The following is a 24,457-nucleotide window of genomic DNA, read 5'->3' on the forward strand; positions in this document are numbered from 1 at the left end:
TTTTCGAAGTGCACAAAAATATAACAAAATGGGTGTCTACTTATAGATAAAAATAAATTATGAACATTAATAATTTTATTTTTGTTTTTAAATACGTTAAATTAGTCAAAATATCTATTTTTAGATTTAATTAGTGGGCTACACAAGTTACTGTAGCATTACAAAAATGCCATGACCTTGGGCATTTCTTATTTTCCTCATGGGCATTTATTTTTTTGCTCATGAGTAGGATACATATTTTTGGTTTTTTACCTTGAATTTCTCCTTATGGGCATATTTTTGACCATGAGTGAGAGTGCTCTTAGCATATGTGTCCAGTACACTGACACACTCTTTGACAAAGAAAACTACAGAAAATGGGTGTTGCCTAAATTCCTATAGAGAATTGAAAATGAGTGGACTGTCCAACATCACACACATTAGGCCCAAAATTCAGGCCCATTAGGCCAAAAATTCAGGCCCACTGGGCCATTGGCTGCAATGCTTAAATAGTAGCTTTTTTTATTACCAGTTTTTTTCCTTTGGAATGAAAATTGTAATGGTCAAGAGTCAAGACATACACTAGAGCTTCATCTCTATTGATCTGTGTATATTATGACCAAACGTCCAAACAGTGCAAAATTCGGCGGCTTTAAGTTTGGATATAAGCAGCCTCAATCAGGCAGTACTATCGAGGGTAGACCTGTGTGATGGAACCCTCATTAATTGAACAAGCAGGCAATTGACTACTCGATTGGTTTGAACTATGTTCCGGTGAGGGCATACTTGATGGTGTGTGACTTCGTGAGAAAAACGCAGGCTGTGAAGGTACGTTGAGAGTCATGGTGCTGCTACTTAGCATAAGACCTATTGAAGACGTCGTAGGTCTATTGGCCATGTTATGTTGCACACACAACAAACCAATGTGTATGCATCTCAATATTTCTGTACTAAATGCAGGGGATAATGTAGGATCAACAACATTCCATGCATTTCCTTCTAGCCAATTTTTCCATGCCTGTGACATCGAAATAATAACATTGTTAGGCTATTTAATTTGTTTGGTTAATTATCGATGTTTACAATTAGTAATCATACTTACAAAGGTAAGCATATTTTCAGGATTGTCTCTAGATTGGAATGAGCTAATCCTTTGACCGCTTACCATCTCTAGGACAAGTACTCCAAAGCTGAAGACATTGGACTTCATGGAAATGTGACCATGAGGCATGAAGGACGTACTTTGGTGTCACCGGCAAAATCAAATTATATACTCCCTCTATTTTTAAATATTGCTCCACTTTCCTTTCTCGATTATTTTTAAACACTTGCTTTATTTTCTTATTTGTAAAACTTTTACAATATTGAATTCATTTTTCTAAACTAGTAGACCTAACATAAATCATATTTTTATTCATTTTATATTATCTCTCCTCCAATTCTCTCAATTACTGGTAGTCTGGTACTGTATAAATTTTTTTATTCTTTCACTTACCCCACTACCTTCATATTTTATTACTTTCTCCAAATGCTCCTAAAATTTTGCACATGAAAAAATGGAATAAGTATTTAAAAACGGAGGGAGTAATTTTCTGTCCAAGTTACTGGGCTGGACCGTATTTTTGGGCCGTAGAGTTTTGGATTTTCAAGCCAAATTCGGGTCAGGACTCAAAATATATCGGGTATTATTGGCATTACGGGCCACTTAATCGGGTCGGAGTTTTTTTTTTTTTTTTTTGTTCTTCCCGTCAAAAAAAAAACATCAAACAACTGAAATTGTGCAGAAGAGTAACCATCGTTGACTTTTTTTTTGCCGGGTTCCTGAAGATCATTTCAGCACTAATATTTCATCTCAACCCCAAATTTTAGTTTTCAGGTATCAAATCCGCAAATTTGTACTAACTTTTTGTGTTTTAATCTGATTTATCAGTGGAATTCCGCAATTATTATTGTTTATTATTGAACTTGGATGATTTTAATTATTTCTGTAGATACACCTATTTAGTTCAATATTAATCGAATTATTAGCGATTTAATGAATTGCGATCATTGATTCAGTCCAATAAGAAGAATTGGGTTTTATTTTGGATTTGTTGATTTCTTTGTGAGTTAGTGAATTATGCTGAGATTCAATTGATTAATTTCTACTTTCTTGAAAATTTGCTTATGAAATTAACATTTTGTGCATCATTGTTATGAAATTATAGGGCTAATTGAACTTGGGATTGTTGCAAGTTTCCATTTATGGATAGATTCTTTCTTAGAAAACAGAAATTCCATTGTTGAGGACAGCATAGTGTGATTGATTTGAGAATTGAGAGTAGTTTGTGTAAGTTGGTTAGAGGCAATGAAACTCTTTGATGCACATTGTCACCTTCAGGACCCGAGGATTTTAAGCCTCACCCCACGATTAATCAATACGTCTCTTGAATCCGGCATTGATTATTTTGTTGTTAATGGGGTTTCGGAGAAGGACTGGGATTCAGTCAAGCAGATGAGTGAGTCATATCCATCTGTTGTTCCTTCTTTTGGTGTTCATCCGTGGTTTGTTCCTGAGAGGACGGCAGACTGGTTTACCGTTTTGAAACAGTATTTTGAGTCAACACCCTGTGCAGCTGTTGGGGAGATTGGTCTTGATAAAGGGTTCAGAGGGAAAGAGACTGATTTTGATGTTCAGGTTGAGGTGTTCAAGAAACAGCTAGAATTAGTGAAATAGCTGAAAAGGCCGGTTTCTGTTCATTGTGTTCGTGCCTTTGGTGAGATTCTTGATGTGATGAAGGAAGTTGGGCCGTTTCCTGATGGAGTAATTCTTCACTCTTATTTAGGGTCTGCTGAGATGGTTCCTGAATTAGCAAGGCTTGGTGCTTATTTTTCGTTCTCTGGACATCTTATGCCAATGGAATCACAAAAGGCAAGGAAATTGCTGAAAGTAGTGCCTTCTGATAGAATACTGCTCGAGACTGATGCCCCTGATGCCTTGCCTAAGTTCAATGTTGAATTGACTACCTTATATTTTGATGATTGACTTACGTAAAACAAACTCTGACTAATGATGTTTATAAGTCTTGGTTGAACAGAAAGATTCAGGTATACGAATATATATTCCGGAGTAGGAACAACAGAGTTTGGAAGACTTGATGATGCATGCAAGCTTTCAAGATGTCCTCACAACTCTAGTATACTTAGTTATTCAGTGCATGAACTTAAGAAACAAAAGTGTTGGAAGGAACTCATGAGAAACTCAAAGTTCCTGATGGAATCTGGAATTCTTGAAGGAACTTGACTGGTGCTCAGAAAAGTGTTTAAACGATGGTTTTCAAAAACAGTTTTCATATCCCTTAATTTAAGGAAAAGATAAAATCAGTTTTGAAAAAGATTTATTTTATAAATAAATAAAATCAAAATAATTTATTAATTTAAAAGATAAGTTTTTAAATTAATTAATTATTTAGTTATCTTTTAATTAATAAACAATTATCTTTTTTAATTAATAAATAATTATCTTTTTAAATCCTTAACTGATTTTTGACTTAGTAAAAATAACTGTTTACTTAAATTAAGGAAGCACGTTGGATTTGGGAGTCAAGTTGGTGAAATCATGGTTCTCAACTTCCTCCACTTACATCCCAACTTCCCAGTATAGGTGAACGTGGGATTGAGGGGGAAGTAGGAACATGATGGAAGCTTGGATAATCTCCCTATAAAAACAGATCAACGTTAAGTTTTGAAAGTGTGGAAAAACAATCTTAAGTATTCTGAGCATAGAGTTTCAAAGTGTTTAAAAGAGAAGTTCCTTCCACCCTTAGTCTCTTAAGTTCTTTAGAAAATACTTGTAATCATTGTGTAATTGGGTTTGGGTTGTGAGAGTTGTAAAGTGTGAGATTTGAGAGAGTTGTTTACACTGTACAAGTGATTCGGAGTAGAATCACAAAGTGTGAGAAACTGTGATTGAGGGATCACAGTTGGGTAACTTGAGTTCCTCACGGAACTTGAGTCTAGGCAACGTATTAGTGATTGTAAATCATTTTTACATAGTGAATTTATTCATTGCCTATCTCAGTGTCTTTTCTCTTAGTAGTAGATTTAATTCCGCAAAATTTACCATAGTCTACATACACTACAATTCACCCCCCCCCCTCTTGTAGTATACATTGTTCTATCAATTGGTATCAGAGCAAGGAACTCGGAAAAGCAGGAAGCCCTGTCGAGTCAAGTTCCTGGAGGAACAATGTCAAAGGACGAGAGACTAGCTGAAGGTTACTCTACACAAAGACCACCACTCTTCAATGGGAAGTACTATGCCTATTGGAAGACAAGGATGGAGATGTTCATACAGTCCGAGAATTATCAAGTCTGGCGAGCTATCGAAGTAGGAGATTACGAGGTAACCAAGACCAATGCAGAAAATGAGGTAATTCCTAAACCTATCTCTGAATATGATAGAAATGACTTTGAGAAGAAAGAGATTAATGCTACTGCTAAAAAACTCCTAGTTTGGGGTTTAGGGCCAGATGAACACACTCGTGTTATGGGATGTAAAACAGCAAAAGAAATATGGGATTTACTAGAAATAACCCACGAAGGAACTCATGAAGTCAAACGTTCTAAAATTGATATACTGCTTTCTAAATATGAACGTTTTGAAATGGGTTCAAAAGAAACTATTCAAGAAATGTTTACTCGTTTTAAAAATATTACTAATGAATTAGTTTCTCTTGGTAGAGTTGTTCCTATGGATGAACAGGTACGCAAAATTCTAAGAAGCCTTCCTGAAGATGAACGGTGGAGAGCCAAAGTGGCTGCTTTGCAGGAATCAAAGGACTTTACAACCTTTAACCTTGAACAACTTGCAGGTTCCTTGATAACTCATGAGCTTCACCTATCAAACAAAAGTCGAGAAAGCTCAAAAAGCCGAGGAATCGCTTTAAAAGTTGCCCAACCAAGTGATGAGGATTCCGAATCTGGAGAGGAAGAAGCTGCCATGCTAGTCAGGAAGTTAAAAAAGTTGTACCGCAACAAAAGGTTTGGTGACCAAAAGAAAAGGAACTTCAAGAAGAACCAATACTCCAAGGAAACAGGAGGTTGCCACAAATGTGGGAACACAGATCACTTCATCAAGGAATGCCCTCTCTGGGAATCAGAAAAAGGAAAAGGCAAAATGAAGGAACACGGAAAATCTAATACTCCTAACTTTTCAAAATCTGATTACAGGAAAGCCATGATAGCTGCGTGGGGAGACACAAGTTCTGAGGATGAAGAAGAATCCACGGAAGAAGAAACTGCAAACCTGTGTTTGATGGCTAAACACAGTGAAAGGTCAAAGGAGGTCGTAGTGAGAGGGAACAACCAATGGTACCTCGATAGTGGTTGTTCCAAGCACATGACAGGAGATGAATCAAGATTTCTCTCACTGACGGCCTATACAGGAGGAACTGTGACCTTTGGTGATAATAAGAAAGGCAGCATTGTTGCCGTAGGAAAAGTTGGAAGGTCAAGTTCCCAAGCTATTGATAACGTTTTTTTAGTCGAGGGCCTCAAACACAGCTTATTAAGCATATCACAATTTTGTGATAAAGGAAACTCAGAACATGAGGACTATGACTTTGAAATTGGTCTAGTACGTCCTCAAGAACAAGAAGAAGATGCAGTAATTCCAAATAAGCAGCCAACTCGATTAAATGAAAATCATGAAAATCCAGAGAAGGAACTCGACATACAGACTGAAGTTCCTTCGAGAGAACAGCCTCAGAATGAAGAACCTGCCGAGGAACCAATAACACAAGAGGAAATCACTGAAGAAGAAGCAACAGGCTCAGGAAATCAGAATAGTCGAGTTCCTATCCAAACCTTCCAGCCCAAACCTTGGAAGCACCAAAAGTCACACCCACTGGACAAAATTATCAGTGACTTATGCAAAGGAACTCAGACTAGATCGCAAATGAGGAACTTCTGTGCCTTCAATGCTTTTCTATCTACTTTGGAACCTCGCAACCACAAAGAAGCCTTAGAAGACCCTGACTGGATTATATCCATGCAAGAGGAACTTAATGAGTTCGAAAGAAATCAGGTATGGCATCTTGAACCTAAGCCACTAGATAAAAAGGTCATAGGTTTAAAATGGGTCTTTCGAAACAAACTTGATGAATATGGTACAATTGTAAGAAATAAGGCTAGGTTGGTTGTAAAGGGATATAACCAACAGGAAGGTATTGATTTTGAGGAAACATTTGCTCCTGTTGCTAGACTTGAGGCTATTAGAATTTTAATATCTCTTACTACTTTTATGGGTTTTAAACTGTATCAGATGGACGTAAAGTGTGCGTTTTTGAATGGTTTATTAAAAGAAACAGTTTACGTCGATCAACCCCCTGGATTCGAGAATCCAAACTTTCCAAACCATGTTTTTAAACTTGATAAGGCTCTCTACGGGCTAAAACAGGCTCCAAGAGCATGGTACGAAAGACTGTCCAAGTTCCTTTTGGAAAATGATTTTAAACGAGGAAAAATTGATAAAACTTTGTTTTTAAAATCTAAAGGAACTCATCTCTTAGTTGTGCAGATCTATGTTGATGATATTATATTTGGTGTAACTAACGAATCTTTGTGCAAGTACTTTGCTGACTTGATGTGCAGTGAGTTCCAAATGAGCATGATGGGGGAACTCAATTTCTTTTTAGTACTGCAGATCAAACAAACAGAATCAGGAATATTTATACATCAGCAAAAATATGTCAAGGAACTCCTGAAAAAGTATAACCTTGACAACGCAAAGACTAACCACACTCCTATGGGAACTAACTCTAGGTTAGACGAAGATCCCTCAGGAACTTGTGTGGACCAGACAAAGTACAGAGTGTTGGTCTGTGTGCTAGGTTCCAATCAAACCCCAAAGAATCGCATCTAACTGCCGTAAAAAGAATACTGAGATATCTTAAAGGAACGGCAGACTTGAGTTTATTCTACCCACTAAGTGATACATTCGATCTCAAAGGATTTGCTGATGCAGATTATGCCGGAGACTTAGTAAATCGCAAGAGCACGTCAGGTATGGTTCAATTCTTAGGCTCTTGTCCAGTTTCTTGGAGTTCCAAGAAACAAAACACTGTTGCTCTATCCACTGCTGAAGCAGAATATGTAGCTGCTGCTGCATGTTGCTCCCAATTAATATGGATAAAGCAACAGTTGCGTGATTTTGGCATAATTTTAGAATGTGTTCCTATATACTGTGATAATACTAGTGCTATTTGCATCTCAAAAGATCCAGTACATCATTCACGTGTAAAGCATATTCATGTTAGGCATCACTTTCTAAAAGACAATGTGGAAAAAGGCTCTATTAAATTAGAATTTGTACAAACTGAATATCAAATTGCTGACATTCTAACAAAGCCTTTGAGTAGAGAAAAATTCGAAAAGATGCGATTGGAACTCGGAATGATAAAGCTGAATTGAGCAGTTCTTCTTGGAACCCCAAGGTATGTCTTAGTGAAACGACTGAGCATTGCTATATATAACCTTGGTGTGAAAAACATAATCTCGAATCTTGCAATGAAAGAGTGTGTAATTCTAATGAGTATGTGATCATGTGATTATGTTGATGAAGAAGACAAATTAAGCCATATTATTTTCCAAGTTCCTTTTTGTAAAGCTCTGTTAACCAGTATTTTACTTTGAAGTAACTTACTGGAAATTTTTTTTTCTTTCGTAATTTTTATTTTTCTTTATTTTTTAATTTTTATTTTTATCTTTTTATTATTTTTGTTATCTTATAAATTTAAAAACAACAAAAAGATTTTTTTTCTCAATTAGATTTTATCTTATTTTTTTTTATTTTTTATCATTGTCAAAATAAATCACAACCTTTTCTCTATCCCACTAAACTCTCAACCGTCACCTATCTTTTCACCTCACTTACCACACGCACCCACTCACCTCAAAAAACCCCAAAACACCAACCGCCACTTCCAACCTTCAAAGTTCCTCTAACCAATGAAGAAACCCACCCCTTTAAACCAGAAAACATACTCCATGAAAAATCCCTCTCAAAATTAAGCCTTAAAGTTGTTCGTGGAAAAGTTTGTTTTATTACCGATGTACACTCGGAATCTGAGGAAGAGGGAGATCAACGTGAGGGGGAACTGAATGAGAGGGAAAGCATTGATGAGGAGGAAGACAGTGAGAAGGAAGAAGTAAAAGAGGAAGACAGTGAGAAGGAAGAAGTAAAAGAGGAAGAAAACAGTGAGAAAGAAAAAGAAAAGAAAGAGAAAGACAGTGAGAAAAATGATGAAAAAGAAGAGGAAACAGAGAGTGAAAAAGAAGAGGAAAAAGAGAGTGAAAAAGAGAAAAAGTGCAGTAGAGAGGGAAACAGAAGAAGAGAAAGAAATAGAGAGTGAGAAGGAGGAAAAAGATGACAAAGAGGAGTTAGTGAAAGAGCTACTCAAGGAAATTTGGAGGCTCTGTTAAACAAACTGTCCCTGTAACAGGTAGAAAAAGGAGAAGCGTTAGACTTGCTTCTTCTAAACCCAGAACACTGAGATCTCAGCCTGTTATTATTGTTGAATTGGATGATGATACATCTAAAGTTTCTGAAGGAACTTCCACCCAAGTTCCTCAGGGTCCGTCTTCCCTTGTTTCTGAAGGAACTCCATCACCACCCCCTATTCCTTCCTCTGTTCACCAAACCACACCTTCTCCACCTGCTTCACAGCCTCGTACTTCTGGTTTCGGCTTCAGTGCTTTTAGCTCTGGTCCAAGTTCCTTGCAAATCCAGGAGGAACTTCAGCTTTTGTCCACTACACTTACACAGAGTATAACTAACCTTTCTTCTAAAGTGGATAACCTGGCTACTAAAGTTGAGGGGCTGCAAACTCATATGCTTTCTCTGGAAGATAAAGTAAATGCTCATATGGACTCCTCGGCTCAGGAACTCAAAGCTAAAGTGAAGCAAAGTTGTTACAAGACCATTCTCGATGCGATCAAGGATGTTACCTTACCATGAAGCTGCTACCATTTCCTAGCCCTTTGCAAAACAAACCTACCCCACTCTTTCTTGTGATTTATTAAACAGTGATATTGTCCTTCAATTTTATTTTGTTTGGCTTGTTTTGAACACTTTATTTTGTTTTTATTTCGGTTTGTATTAAACTGGCTAAGTTTGTCTTTGAAATTGATGTTTTCATTTTGGTTGCATATGAACTGTGTGCGCATGCTTAATCGTTCATGTATTCAGATTTACTACTCCCTCCGTAGTTTAGTACTATATATAGCATGCTCTTTCTATCATTTTGATAATGTCAAAAGGGGGAAGAGAAGAACAAACTCAGAAAGCTGGACTCAAACCGATTCCCTTCAAGTCTTCATCATTTAAGTAAAGGTATAAATTCCACAATTTATTAATTTCATGAATGATGCAGACTTCTTTATCCTTAGTTTATTTTATTTCTTTAAATAATTTAATTGTTTTATTTAAGTATTGGTTACTCTGATTGCTTGGATGTTTGTTTTGTTTAACCGAGTTTGTTTTTGTTTGTCATCATCAAAAAGGGGGAATATTGTTGAATTGACTACCTTATATTTTGATGATTGACTTACGTAAAACAAACTCTGACTAATGATGTTTATAAGTCTTGGTTGAACAGAAAGATTCAGGTATACGAATATATGTTCCGGAGTAGGAACAACAGAGTTTGGAAGACTTGATGATGCATGCAAGCTTTCAAGATGTCCTCACAACTCTAGTATACTTAGTTATTCAGTGCATGAACTTAAGAAACAAAAGTGTTGGAAGGAACTCATGAGAAACTCAAAGTTCCTGATGGAATCTGGAATTCTTGAAGGAACTTGACTGATGCTCAGAAAAGTGTTTAAACGATGGTTTTCAAAAACAGTTTTCATATCCCTTAATTTAAGGAAAAGATAAAATCAGTTTTGAAAAAGATTTATTTTATAAATAAATAAAATCAAAATAATTTATTAATTTAAAAGATAAGTTTTTAAATTAATTAATTATTTAGTTATCTTTTAATTAATAAACAATTATCTTTTTTAATTAATAAATAATTATCTTTTTAAATCCTTAACTGATTTTTGACTTAGTAAAAATAACTGTTTACTTAAATTAAGGAAGCACGTTGGATTTGGGAGTCAAGTTAGTGAAATCATGGTTCTCAACTTCCTCCACTTACATCCCAACTTCCCAGTATAGGTGAACGTGGGATTGAGGGGGAAGTAGGAACATGATGGAAGCTTGGATAATCTCCCTATAAAAACAGATCAACGTTAAGTTTTGAAAGTGTGGAAAAACAATCTTAAGTATTCTGAGCATAGAGTTTCAAAGTGTTTAAAAGAGAAGTTCCTTCCACCCTTAGTTTCTTAAGTTCTTTAGAAAATACTTGTAATCATTGTGTAATTGGATTTGGGTTGTGAGAGTTGTAAAGTGTGAGATTTGAGAGAGTTGTTTACACTGTACAAGTGATTCGGAGTAGAATTACAAAGTGTGAGAAACTGTGATTGAGGGATCACAGTTGGGTAACTTGAGTTCCTCACGGAACTTGAGTCTAGGCAACGTATTAGTGATTGTAAATCATTTTTACATAGTGAATTTATTCATTGCCTATCTCAGTGTCTTTTCTCTTAGTAGTAGATTTAATTCCGCAAAATTTACCATAGTCTACATACACTACAATTCACCCCCCCCTCTTGTAGTATACATTGTTCTATCATTCAATTTGGGTGATTTGTATGTGGTGGAAGGTGATCCTTCCCTTCCTCCTGAACTTCAGACACTAGAAGAGAATCCACATTTAAGGGATAACTGTGACATATCAGAAGCTGAAAACGAAGCACAAGAATTGCCAAAAGGAATGTTGAATCATCCAGCTAATATTCATAATGTTCTGACCTATGTGGCTTCTCTGCTTGAGATAAGTACAGAAGAACTTGCAGAAACAAGCTACTCAAATGCAGTTCGCCTGTTCTCTTATGAAGGATCTAAAGTACTGTAAGAAGGTAAGTTTGTTTTAATCTGTGTTCTTACAAGACTTTCTGCATTATTTTCTTAAATAATGTTCATTCTGCGAACAAGTGATGCATGATCTTGGAAAACAAAACATAAAACAGGGTACTCATGTTTCCGTAGTTTTCTCTGTTATAAAACAAATGCTTTGAATCGAAGGCCTTTTTAATATCAATGATTCTTGATCTCGTAAAACAAAACATATGTAGAACCTTTCTAAACCATGAAAGGTTCATGTTGTTTTGCAGTTTTTCTCAAAGTGTACTCGTCTTTCTTAGTTTGTTTGAAATTTAGAATGCTTGAATATTTTACTACACTGTGCACCAGTAAGATTACATAGGTAGTAGAAGTTTTAGTGTAAATGTAGCATCAAGTCTCTATGAATTCATATATTCTGGTATGTTATGGACTTTGTCCACTTTTTTATGCCATATCTTTCTCCACTTCTTTGTATTGGTGCATAAATATAGATTATGTAGTGTAAAATGTAACTGACGTAGTAGCAGATTGAGAGATGTAGTCATGTAGCCTTAAGCTAATCATGTGCTTTGTGTCTTGTGTTATTTCTCAAAAATGGAAGCTTACATCTCTTGTAGCATCAACATATACTTGTGATTTATTTTAGTCTAGCATAACTATAAGACTTTAATTACTCTGTTGATTGAAATCTCTGACAAAACTTCTGCATTTCCTTCAAACAATGCTTCTCATTTATCCCAGATGATTGAAATTATGCCAGCCATATTCTTACATTTTAGGTTAAGGATTCAATTAACTGAATGGGTCTTTCAATCTTCACAATACATAAATAATGATCAAATGAACCAATGCATTTGTACACACCTCTTAATCTTCCTAAAATGCCTTAAAATGAAGAAGGTTGTTTAAATAATACACCTCTACAGCTAAATTATAAAGCTGAATGGAACCTGTTCCCTGTTGGCTGCTGTACTTCTTTCCTCTGCATCACTTCTATGTACAGCCATAACTGTTCATAGCAACTCTATTGCAAGCCCCTGCTTTCTTGCTCTCATAGATTATTTCAGAGTCGTATGGACTAAAAAAAACTGAAACTTTAATCATGTAAATAGTTTATAAGGATGTTCATCTATCAGAAGCTTCAAGTAGTAGGGTTGTACTATCGAGGGTAGATTTCTGTCATAGAAACCTCATTTATTGAACACTCAAACATTCTACTAGTAGATTGACCTGAGGTATTCCCTTGAGAGGTTGCATTAGCTGGTGTATGGCTTCGAGTGAAAAAAGCTGGTTGTGAAGGCACCTGGAGAGAAAGAGAAGAGCTACTTAGCATAAGCTCAACCAAAGACATAGAAGGTCTGTCTGCCATGTTATGCTGGACACACAGCAAACCGATGTGTATGCATCTCAATATCTCTGTACTAAATGCAGGAGATGATGTAGGATCAACAAGATTCCAAGCTTTCCCTTCTAGCCAATTTTTCCATGCCTGTGACACCGAAAATATATTGTTAGCTTACTTATCTTGTGTGATTAATCAATGCCTGTATCACCTGAATGCAAATAAGATGATCATGTCCACTTACAAAAGTAAGCAGATTTTCGGGATTTTCTCCAATTTGGAAAGAGCTAATCCTTTGACCGCTTACAATCTCTAGGATAAGTACACCAAAACTGAAGACATCGGACTTCATTGAGACGTGACCATGGAGCACATACTCGGGTGCCATGTATCCACTGCCAAAAAACAAAGTATCGTGTCTCAAAGTTAAAAAAAATTGATAACAAAATCGATCATATTTGCATATAGGTATTATTTTAGTGATACTCACTAGGTTCCAACAATCCTGCTTGCTGCTGCCTGAGTCTGGTCAATGTTAAACAACCTTGCCATGCCAAAATCTGCAATCTTTGGGTTGAATTCTGCATCTAGTAGAACATTACCAGCTTTAAGGTCCCGATGAATAATGCGCAGTCTAGAGTCTTCATGAAGGTAAAGAAGCCCTCTTGCAATGCCGTTAATGATTTTGTAACGTGTTTCCCATGGCATAGATTTACCTTGCATAGTATCTGTATTTTTGAAATGTCAGACAATCAGAGCATAACATGCAGGAATGATCGGTACAAATTTTTTCCTACTAACCAAATAGGAAGTTGTCAAGGCTTTTGTTGGTCACAAACTCGTAAATTAGAAGCATTTCATCTTCTTCCAAGCAGAATCCTAGAAGCCTCACTAGATTCCTATGCTGAAGCTTAGCTAATATCAGAATTTCATTCTTAAACTGTAAATCTCCTTGAACTGAATTCCTTGCTAGCCTCTTTACTGCTATTTCTTGGTGATCAGGTAGCTTCCCCTTAAACAGCGAAGATGATTCATTAACTTTAGTTCAGAATTGATTATTTGACAGATTTAGGAACTGATTTTACCTTATAAACAGTACCAAATCCACCTTCTCCAAGATAATTATTATCTGAAAAATCATCTGTTGCAACCTTGATGGTTCCAATACTGTATTGCAAGGACTGGAGAGTTTCAATTTCTTCTTCTATTAACAGACACATATATAAAAGGTTAAAGTTAAACTACATAGTTAAAAACAATTGAGTCAACCAAACCAAAGTATATTACTTCATAAAAAAGTAGTGTTCTGGCTTACTGTTAATTTTTGTGGTTGACTGTTTTAGCTTCTTCTTCCTTAGTGTGAAACCGATTGAGGCTATGATTATGATGAGTACTAGGGACCCAAGGATTGGGAGAACGATGAAAATGGTGGTATGAGACTTTTTGCTCTGTTCAACTATCAGGAGAAATATAGTAAACCTATGTTATTTGTTCAATATCATATAAGTCCCAGAAATCTGAAGACATTCAGAACCTATAATGAAAATAACTGGTAATAAAATAACAGTTGATTCAAAACTTTTGTTTATCCTGTACCTTTTGCAGTAGTACTTCTGTTTGATACAAATGATGGTGGTGGTAGCAGTGGGGGTGGTGATGACGGAAGACCTACATCAGTTACATTACCATAAAAACTGTAGATTTCATACCGAAGATTGCAGCTGGGCGTTATCACTCTTGCTCCTGCAGCTGTAAATGTAGGCGTAACAAACCACCTTGGAAAGAAACTGAATAGATCCTGTACACACACGACACAATCATGCCTAGACAAATCAGGAGAACACTGCACAAGCCCATACATTGTTTTATTTGTACCAGTAAGATTAGTCTGTCCAGAAGCAGATTTCAGTTCAGAATTTTCTGAAGAAGCCTGATTCTGCAAGTTCTTCATTAAGGCAGTAAGTGTATTGTTGAACCCTATGATATCAGAAACATTATTACCATTCCATAGACCCCACCTTGGCCTATCTCTTACAACGTGAAAAGTAGCGGTTTGAGTAAAAGATTATGCAGTGATCGGAGTACCCAAATGCCTGTGCTTGATTCGGACAGAGCAATGGGAGATTGGCAGCCGAGTCACGCATACAAAGGCGACAAGTATTCACCGGGACATCTCCCCTACAGAGGACCATAGCTTCGACTTTGTCGGGCTTTTGCCCCACGGTGAGGTTGTAGTAGCCATTTGTCACTTGAGTGGTTGAAAGAGAGTTGAGGACTGTTTTGAGATTGGATTGGTAAGTGCTGTTCGGGGTGTAGAAACCGGTGTTTCCACATTTGCTGTAGAGGAATTGGAACTGGGCAGATGTTTTGGGAATCAATGAAATGAAGATGAATTGAAGGACTAATAAGAAGAGTGGTGTTAGAAAATCCATTGTGTAAATTTAGTTTAAGCTAGAGAATAGAGATTATATATCAAAGTGACCAACAATATGAAGACTTATGGATTGACTGAATTATCTAAGGCACCTTAATCAAATTGTATTATATATTTGTTTTCATACTTTAATTATTCGATCTATATGTGCTAATTTGCTCATACTTCCTGTTTATATATGTGGTGCAAAGTGCAAAGTCAGTAGGGCCATGCATTCTCATTCAATGTACGTGATTTGTGTTAATACTCGGCATTTTCCGTTTTGAGTAACATATACTCCGTAATATGCACATGGTAGAATTTTAAACATCAGATCTTATTTTTCTAATTTTAATTTATTCCATTGACTTTTGACTAAAATAGACTAAGGTTGTGTTCTCCAATTACTCCCTCCGTCCCCGAAAAAACGACCCATTTGGTCTAATTTTAGTCTCAAAAAGAATGACCCATTTACATTTAAACATCCACCAATTTGCAATAATATTTGTGCAAAATTAGCTTTCCCATACTAAAATTTGATTTTCCATGTATTTTTAATACCTTCTCTCTCTATTTTTTTTATAAACCCCATGTAAATTTATATTTTCAATATACTTTGACTTCTTTTTATTTAACTTTCTTAATACCCGCGTAATCAACCCAAATGGGTCGTTCTTTCGGGGGCGGAGGGAGTATTTAAAGTAGTGGTAGGAATAAAATAAATTTCAGCAACAAGTTGATGTTATTAATTACTTGGTATTTATTACAGACATATAGACAAAGATTGAAAACAGCCAAGTGTAAGAAAACCACAGGATTGCAAATGCAAGTTGAGTAAGAGACGGTCAATTTTGAATAGTTTTATCCACTCAAGACGGCATTGAATCTAGAAAATATTCTTAGGAAAAATAAATTAGAAAACAATTCTATGCTTTGTGGCCCAATTGGAACTGGGCTACGGATATTTTGTAGCCCAGATAGGTCCAATTCAAATAATTTGACCGTTTACTCCCTTCGTTTTTTTAAGTGTTATCTGGGGTATGGTTCTGTTATGGTGACCTCATTAACGGAGTTTCTTCTTGTTCTGCTGCTTGATTCAGTTGTAGTGTTCTCTTGGGGACGGCCATTTGATTGAGAGATGCTCTCTATGAAGAATGCAGGTTGTAATGGCCTTTGAAGGGAGAGAGACTGTCTACTTAGCATAAGATCAATCGACGACATTGTTGGCCTGTCTACAGGGTTCTCTTGAACACACAATAAACCAATGTGGATGCATCTCAGTATGTCTGTACTGAAACCAGCTGATAAAGTAGTATCAACGACATTCCAAGGTGTGCCATCTACCCAATTCTTCCAAGCCTATAAAAAAAAACATTATGTAAATTTACATAGCTATAAACAAACACTAGTCACTTGTACTATAAACAAACTTACATAGCTAAGAAGATTTTCGGGTTTCTCTCCATTTAAGAATGAACTAATCATTTGTCCGCTTACAATCTCTAGGATGAGTACACCAAAGCTAAAGACATCGCTCTTCATTGATACTTGTCCATGGAGCACATACTCAGGCGACATATATCCACTGAACAAAAGTATTGTATCTCAAAAATCAACTGTGATAAGAACAGAATGAAGTGCAACCTGAATTTACTATTTAGGTGGAAGTTTAGGACACTTACTAGGTACCAACAATTCTGCTAGCCAATGTCTGACTTTGATCAATGTTAAACAACCTAGCCATACCAAAATCTGCAATCTTAGGATTAAATTCCTCATCTAGAAGTACATTCCCTGCTTTAAGGTCACGATGGATAATTCGTGTTCTTGACTCTTCATGAAGGTAGAGGAGCCCTCTAGCAATGCCATAGATAATTTTATAGCATGTTTCCCACCTCATAGTCTCACGCTGCACAGGATCTACCAAAAAAAAAGAACAAATTCTAGAACTTTAGATGTACTTTTTTAATTAGGTAAAGATCATACAAGTGTTAAATTGAGTTTTTAGTGTTTTTATTGCTTACCAAATATAAAGTAATCTAGGCTTCTATTAGCAATAAACTCATAGATGAGAAGCATTTCTTCTTCTTGCAGGCAAAATCCTAGTAGCCTGACCAAATTCTTATGTTGGAGTTTGGCCAATATCAAAATTTCGTTTTTGAACTGTAAATCTCCGTGTGCTGAATTCTTTGTTAGCCTTTTCACTGCTAGCTCTTGTCCATTAGAAAACACACCCTGAAACTGTAAATAAGAAAACACTATTAAATCACAATTTTATTATTTTTTCTCTTAGCAATCTTAAGCTCTTAATCAAGATATATCTGACAAATTTATCAGTATGCCGGATGAACAATTACCTTATAAACAACGCCAAATCCACCTTCTCCGAGCTTATTTACCTCTGAAAAATCCCCTGTCGCATGTTTGATAGTCCCCAAACTGAATTGCAAAGACTGAAGGGTCTCAATTTCATCTTCTGCACTTAACATAAATGGATATAATTAGGTACCTTATCTTGAAACTGTACTTGTAAGTACATTGCTAATAATGAGGAGCTTCTTATTAGATTTCAGAGCTTACTGTTGAATTTCAGCATCCAGGCCTTTCTCAACTTCTTCTTCCTTAATGTGATGCAGAGGACAACAGCAATAATCATTGTTGTTGCGACAACGATTGGGACAGCAATAACACTAGGATTAAGAGATTTCTTTCTTCTCTTTACTACAAAAAACAGAATTTAATTCTATAGAACATCAGAGATAATATCCCATGTCAGAAGAACAACATAGGTAACTACACAATTTACCCAGTCTAGCAGAGTAGATGATCTAAATTGTCTAAATTAGACCTGCCCCATATTCAGTTTTCCACAAATGACTCAAATCAAACTAACCAAAATCAAAGGACTTGTTTGTTACCTCAACTCAATACCCACCAACAGTTCAACAAACACTTTCAGAATGTAAAAGAAGACAATTTTTATATATACCTGCAGTAGATGTTGAATTATTATTGCTTGGTGGCGAGGGAGGTCCTGGTGATGGTGGTAGTGGTGGCGGAGTTAGATTAGGCACATTCCCTGTAAAATTGAAGAGCTCATACTGAACAAAGCAGCTCGGTATGACAATTGTTACCCCTGAAGCTGTATAAGAAGGCTGAATACAACATGTTGGGAGAATTGAAAGAGATCCTTGAATACATTGTATGCAGGCCAGCCTTGACAAATCCGGAGTACACTGTACAAGCCCGTATAACTTCTGACCTCCACCTCCAGTAAGACTAGCTCCTCCAGTAGCATATTTCAGCTCAGAATTACCTGAAGCAGCTCGATTCTGCAACGAGCTCATTAGAGAATAGAGTGTTTGGTTAAACCCAATAACACCAGTCACATTTTCACTAGTTGTCAGATACCATTGTCGCTCATTCTGCACAATACCATATATAGCGCGATTTGATATAAATATTTTGCAGTTTTGACTGTAACCAAATGCCTCTTTCTGGTTAGGACAAGTCTGAGGGATTAAACTAGCAGAGTCTCTTACACAAACCCGGCATGTTCCTAGAGGAACATCGCCCCTGCATACGACTAAAGAGTTTACTCTGTCTGGACCTTGTCCTGCAGTGAAGTTATAGAAACCATAGGTGATTCGAGTGTCCGTAGCAAGGGAGTTTAGGACTGCTCTAAGGTTAGATTGGTAAGTGCTGTTGGGTGCATAAGTAGCGTCGCCACACCAACCGTGGCGGAATGTAAATTGAGCTGAAGTTAATTCCGGAATCCTTAGAGCGAGAACGAAATAAAGTAGCAAGTGAAATATGTTTGATGACTCCATTTCTTTGAGTTGTAAGGTGAGAATAGAAAATATGAACAAAAGAAAGGTGGAGTTTGGTACAATATAGTTTTTAATTAAAAAGAAGTTAATTTTGCATAATTTGACTATTAGTACAGTTGTTTAAAGCTTACTTTTAGATCAATATGCCAAAATTTTATGTGCCATTCAATATTATATGATGTATCTTCTATCAGTAGCCAGTAGGGTAGGGGTTGCTTTGTCAAGTGGGAAATTAAATTGGATTTTTCCTTTTTTTTTTTTCGTATCTTGATTCTTGAATATAGAAAAAGAACAGTGGGTGTAAAAGTAGAGTAATAACGTACTCTATAATTGACTTTCCCCTGTTTTTTTTTTCTCTAATTTTTTTTTGTTACACTATTTTTAGAATGATTTAGAGTTAATTACTTACTTTCGAATTAATCTTTGATAATATCACGGAGGATCAGATGTTGATAGAGATGCAAAGTGTATTGACAAATCATTTAGTGTCATTGTTTAGCATGAGAAGAACATCAGTCATGACTCATGAGGCATCTCATCAAATTTGTGTTATTGCAAATCTTCAAAACATTAATATTATTGAATTTTAAATTAAAGATTGAAGACATTAAAGGTTGAAGTTTATCTGACAAGAAATTTCATGGATGGTTGATCTCATATTATAACACAGTTGGCGGCGAGATGAGTTCGTTGCTTGTATAGGGTGTTTGTATGGACTCTTTTCCTCAAATTCTCAAAGTTGCAGATCATGTTTTAACTCGATAAATTTCCGCATGATCTTTGTCTCTTAAAAAACACCAGTAAGGTTCCTCATTCGTTTTAGGAAGGTCGATTTAATCAATTAATCATAATTTCTAAGGCGTTCTAGTGCGTTGTAGATTCTTATCCAAGGCATAAAGGCTCTTCGATCTCAAAAGACAATTATCGACAATTTAAATAATGTTTGTTCTAACAGGGCGTGTTATCTTCTGACCTCCACCTCCGGTAAGACTAACTTCTCCAGTAGTATATATCAGCTCAGAATTACTTGAAGCAGCTCGATTCTGCAACGACCTCATTAGAGAATTGAGTGTTTGGTTAAACCCAATAACACCAGTCACATTTTCACTACATACCATTGTGGGTCATTCTGCACAATACCATATATAGCGCGATTTGATATAAATATTTTGCAGTATTGACTGTAACCAAATGCCTCTTTTTGGTTAGGACAAGTCTGAGGGATTGAACTAGCAGAGTCTCTTACACAAACCCGGCATGTTCCTAGAGGAACATCGCCTCTGCATATGACTAAAGAATTTACTCTATCTGGACCTTGTCCTGCAGTGAAGTTGTAGAAACCATAGGTGATTCGAGAGTCCGTAGCAAGGGAGTTTAGGACTGCTCTATGTTGGATTGATAAGTGCTGTTGGGTGCGTAAGTAGCATCGCCACACCAACTGTGGCGGAAAGAAAATTGTGCAGAAGTCAATTCCGGTAACCATACAGTGAGAATGAAACAAACTAACAAGTAAAATAATATGTTTGATGACTTCATTTCTTTGAGCTGAAAGAGAAAAATAGAAAATATGAACAAAAGAAAGGTGGAGTTTAGTACTACTACCTCCGTTAACTTTTATTTGCAACTTTGGGTATTATTTGTGAGACATAAAATATTTCAAGTTGCAAATAAAAGTTAACGGAGGTAGTATAATTCTATTGTTTAGTAGGGCAGGGGTTGCTTTTCATGCTTTGTCAAGTGGGAAATTAAATAGGACTTTTCCTTCTTCTTTTTCTTTTTTTAATCGAGTTGGTTTTATTTTATCATGTTGATGATTGTTGTATTTTATTTATGTTTGATCCATAATTTCACAACAGGCTAGCTCTCTGATAACAAATGACAATTATTAACAAATAAAGTTTTTCTAACCAGGTGTGCTAGCTTCAACCTTGTGACCAATGCCTAGATGGACAGGGGCTGCTGCTTTATCATTTTGGCTTAATATATTAATTTTCTGATTACAATTTTGGCATCTTGGTTATATTATAATTCGATTATTTTGAGTGTATGAGTTTAAAAATGAAAACAATGGGCAATTACTAACCATACCAAATGACTATATTTCACAGTCTTCTTTACTTTCTTCTCTTGACTTGCAAAGTTTTCTTTAAAAAATTATTCAGGTATGAACTCTAATTAAACACGCGGTTTTAGATTCATATTATACACATTTTGCTTAATTTTGCCATTTTAGCTAGTATTTATGATCCACCTAACGTCGAATGACAAAACAAGGAGCTGAGACACGCGAATGGGAATGTCTAGAGTTGTTCATATTAGCATTGTCATTCATTTTTACTTAATCTCCATCGCGATTTGCCAACCAAATTTCATAACTCATTTGTGTATAGACACTTATGGTAACTATACCAATTCCAGCACATACAATGCCAATCTCAATACCTTCTTCAATTCAATATCATCTAATTCTCAAATCAACTCGCGTTACTATAATATCTCAGTTGGCAAGGAACCTGACCGAGTTTATGGGGAAGCACTATGTGGAAGTGATATGGCTTTCCAAGATTGTCATAGATGTCTCAATAACTCAATAAGATTGCTTCCACGGCTCTGTCAGCCACAGAAGGAAGCTTATGGATGGTACGACGACTGTATGCTAATTTATGCTAATCGAACAGATGCATTATGGACTCTCAGTACAAGACAACCTTCCTACTATCTAAGCAATGGAAATTCTGTGAGTGATAATAATGTTGAAGAGTTTAATCGAGTGCTAGGATCGTTATTGAATAGGATTCAAAATGAAGCTGCATCGGGTGGTTCTCAGCTTAAGTATGCAACCGGAAATGCTACTTATGGAAGCTTAAAGAATGTTTATGCATTTGCTCAATGTGATCCGGATTTATCATATCAAAGTTGCTTTAATTGTCTTGGAGATTGTATTAATAATGTGTTTCCTAGTTGTTGCAATAACAGCATAGGAGCACGGGTTATTGGACCTAAGTGCAAGATAAGATACGAGCAGGATCTGTTTTACAACATTACTAGTCCACCACTTACCCCGCCGTCGACTGCACCATCTCCTCCTCCTCCATCAGGTAACCGCGAAATTATTGAAGTTTTTACTTTTGAACATCAGAATTCTCAATTATAAGTTGGAATGCTAAACTCTGAACTGTTAATGGGTTTTGAATTCAATTCTTGCTATTTATTCTATAATTTGAACATCATTAACTTGTACTTAAGCTACTTTCTTAACTTCATCATCTGCAGGAAATGGAAGCAATAAGGGAACAATTGCCGTACTTATCATAGTTCCAATAGTCGTATTAATTGCTCTTGCAGTAGGCTTCACTTACTTGTGTCAAAGAAGAAAGAGAAGGAAAAATATTGAAAGTTTGAGTAAGTAAAAATTGTCTTGAATGTTTATATATATTGCTATTATGATGCTAGTCCTCTGATGATATTCTTAACCTATGATTTAGATGGTGAAAATTATGAAGAAAGCAGAGGTTACATGTCTCTACAATATGGTTTTGACACTATTAGGGTGGCAACAGACAATTTCTCTGATGCCAATAAACTTGGCCGAGGTGGATTTGGTATCGTTTACAAGGTACTTCTAACATTATAAGCTATTGAGATCAAAACTTTGTCTGTGATTAGTTCTAGTATAATTTGACTAATTTTTACAGATTGTAAAAGAATACTAATTCATAACTTAAGTTTATGGGTCATTAAGCTATATGTATATGTTTGCTAAAACCAGGGAAAATTAACAAATGGACAAGAAATCGCAGTGAAGAGACTCTCAAGGGATTATGGACAAGGTGACGGCGAGTTTAAGACTGAAGTTATGCTAGTGGCTAAGCTTCAACACAGGAATCTTGTTAGGCTCCTTGGCTTCTGCTTAGAAAAAGAAGAAAGACTACTCATTTATGAGTTTGTTCCCAACACTAGCCTTGATCACTTCTTGTTTGGTATGGTTTATTTTCTTTTTTAAAGCATGACAAATGATGTACTCATGTACATTAAGTTTATACTATTATCTTTAGATTTTTTTAAAAATAATTGATTGGCAGATAAGTTTATGCTAAGGAAAGTTGATGAATTGAACTTTATGCTAACTCCATGAGTATCATTTGTGTGCAGATGTAAGCATGCAATCTGTTTTAGATTGGCCCACTCGCTACAAGATTATAATTGGCATTGCTCGAGGAATCCTATATCTTCATGAAGATTCCAGACTTCGAATTATCCATCGTGATCTTAAAGCCAGCAACATACTTCTAGATGCAGATATGACTCCTAAGATTGCAGATTTTGGGATGGCAAGGTTATTTGGAGTTGACCAAACCCGGGGGGATACCAACAGAATCGTCGGTACCTAGTAAGTCTACCAAATTAATTAATAAGACAGTTTCCTTGACTAATGTGATCATTTTTATGGATTTCTAAAAAAGGACATGAAACTATTAATTTTATTTGGACATGAAACAGATTAATTTTTTTGATATTACATAGATTTGACTTGAGAAAATCATGATAAGTATGAAAGCCTAATAATGTATGTAATTTGTCAAAAAATAATGTATGTCATTATTAATTTCCTTTATGCAGTGGGTATATGGCACCAGAATATGTATTCCATGGATTCTTCTCTGTAAAATCAGATGTCTACAGCTTTGGCGTACTAGTCTTGGAAGTTATCACAGGTCGAAAGAATTCTGGTTTTCAAAATGAGGAATACACAGAAGACCTATTTAGCTTTGTAAGTGGTCAAGAATAAAGTCATCATCTTAATTTGATGACCTCTTAAAAAATTACTCGCTTTCAATGCAAATTTCTATGTTGCATACTCTGTAATAATGTCCTGCAACTAATCTATGTCGCGTACATAATGTCTTTGCACAGGTATGGAGAAATTGGAGAGAAGGAACAGCAATATCGGTCATTGATCCAATACTATCAACGGCGTCTAAAACTGATATAATAAGCTGCATACACATGGGGTTGTTATGTGTTCAAGAAAGTGTAGATGACCGTCCAACTATGTCTTCTGTCGTGTTGATGCTTAGTAGCAGCTCGCTCTCTTTGCCGGTTCCTTCTCATCCTTCATTCATCAGTGTCAATGCGAGACAATCAGAGAGTATTTCAACTAATGAGGTTTCAATCACTGATATCCATCCACGTTAAACCGATTGTTCGTGAAGGTCGCAATTGTTTGATATCTCTTGTGTTGCATAAAAGTGTTTACGTGATTGCTCTAATAATTTCAAGTGCTAACCTAGTCCTGGTCAAAAAAATTTAATTGAAGATGAGAGATGGTAACAATAATAGAATTAACTCATCTACCTTATAAAGTGAAATATCTCTCAATGTTTCTCCAATGTGGGACACTCACAAGTGGGCTACAATAGGTTTCAACAATTGTAATTAATTAAAGACAGTTAAAAGATGTTAGAATAACAAGAGCAGAAAGATAAGTATTTCATCTTTAAAAAAAATGTTTCTTTCTAATAAATCATAGATAATTGATCTAATAATATATTTGTTGGCGATCTTGTATTGTTGTATTGGTTCAAAGCATGTTTGTATGAACTTTTTTCCCCAAAGCTGTAAATTACAATTCTACATTTATAATAGTTGTTTGCTTGACTTCTCTCCAAAAAAACATCAACATGTTTCTCATTCTTATGAGGTAACAAATGTGTGCTAGCTCAATCTTTCTCTAAGAAAAACACCAATAGGTTTTGTTCCTTCTAGGAGATCACCCCAAAAATGTCGCTCAATACTTCTCTTAGCACCAATAGGTTTATCGTTAATAATAGAAAGGCACCCTACAAACGTCTGCTTGATCTTTCTCTTAGAAAACACCCATCCGTTTTAGAAAGGTCGCA

The 24,457-nt window shown here is 35.9% G+C and overlaps 2 protein-coding genes and 2 pseudogenes across 2 annotated transcripts; 2 read left to right on the forward strand and 2 right to left on the reverse strand.

Annotated features, from left to right (window-relative positions):
* The first annotated feature begins 1,562 nt into the window (after positions 1 to 1,562).
* LOC110693435 lies at positions 1,563 to 15,915 on the forward strand (annotated as a pseudogene).
* Positions 11,514 to 15,051, reverse strand: LOC110693424 (annotated as a pseudogene).
* Positions 15,467 to 19,192, reverse strand: LOC110693420 (putative receptor-like protein kinase At4g00960). The gene is made up of 7 exons (XM_021870539.1): positions 17,717 to 19,192; positions 17,308 to 17,448; positions 17,085 to 17,203; positions 16,752 to 16,968; positions 16,410 to 16,647; positions 16,162 to 16,312; positions 15,467 to 16,086 (listed from the first exon to the last, which is right to left on the reverse strand). Exons 1-7 carry the CDS (start codon positions 18,555 to 18,557, stop codon positions 15,757 to 15,759), a joined length of 2,037 nt encoding a protein of 678 aa, XP_021726231.1. The 5' UTR covers positions 18,558 to 19,192; the 3' UTR covers positions 15,467 to 15,756.
* Positions 19,193 to 20,847: 1,655 nt separating this feature from the next.
* Positions 20,848 to 24,112, forward strand: LOC110693432 (cysteine-rich receptor-like protein kinase 10). Its single transcript, XM_021870547.1, has 7 exons — positions 20,848 to 21,655; positions 21,831 to 21,959; positions 22,043 to 22,173; positions 22,327 to 22,537; positions 22,710 to 22,947; positions 23,178 to 23,328; positions 23,472 to 24,112. The coding sequence occupies exons 1-7, from the start codon at positions 20,848 to 20,850 to the stop codon at positions 23,751 to 23,753; spliced, it is 1,950 nt and encodes a 649-aa protein (XP_021726239.1). The 3' UTR covers positions 23,754 to 24,112.
* Positions 24,113 to 24,457: the final 345 nt, after the last annotated feature.

The sequence above is a fragment of the Chenopodium quinoa genome, unplaced genomic scaffold (assembly GCF_001683475.1).
Source record: "Chenopodium quinoa cultivar QQ74 unplaced genomic scaffold, ASM168347v1, whole genome shotgun sequence".
Taxonomy (NCBI): domain Eukaryota; kingdom Viridiplantae; phylum Streptophyta; class Magnoliopsida; order Caryophyllales; family Amaranthaceae; genus Chenopodium; species Chenopodium quinoa.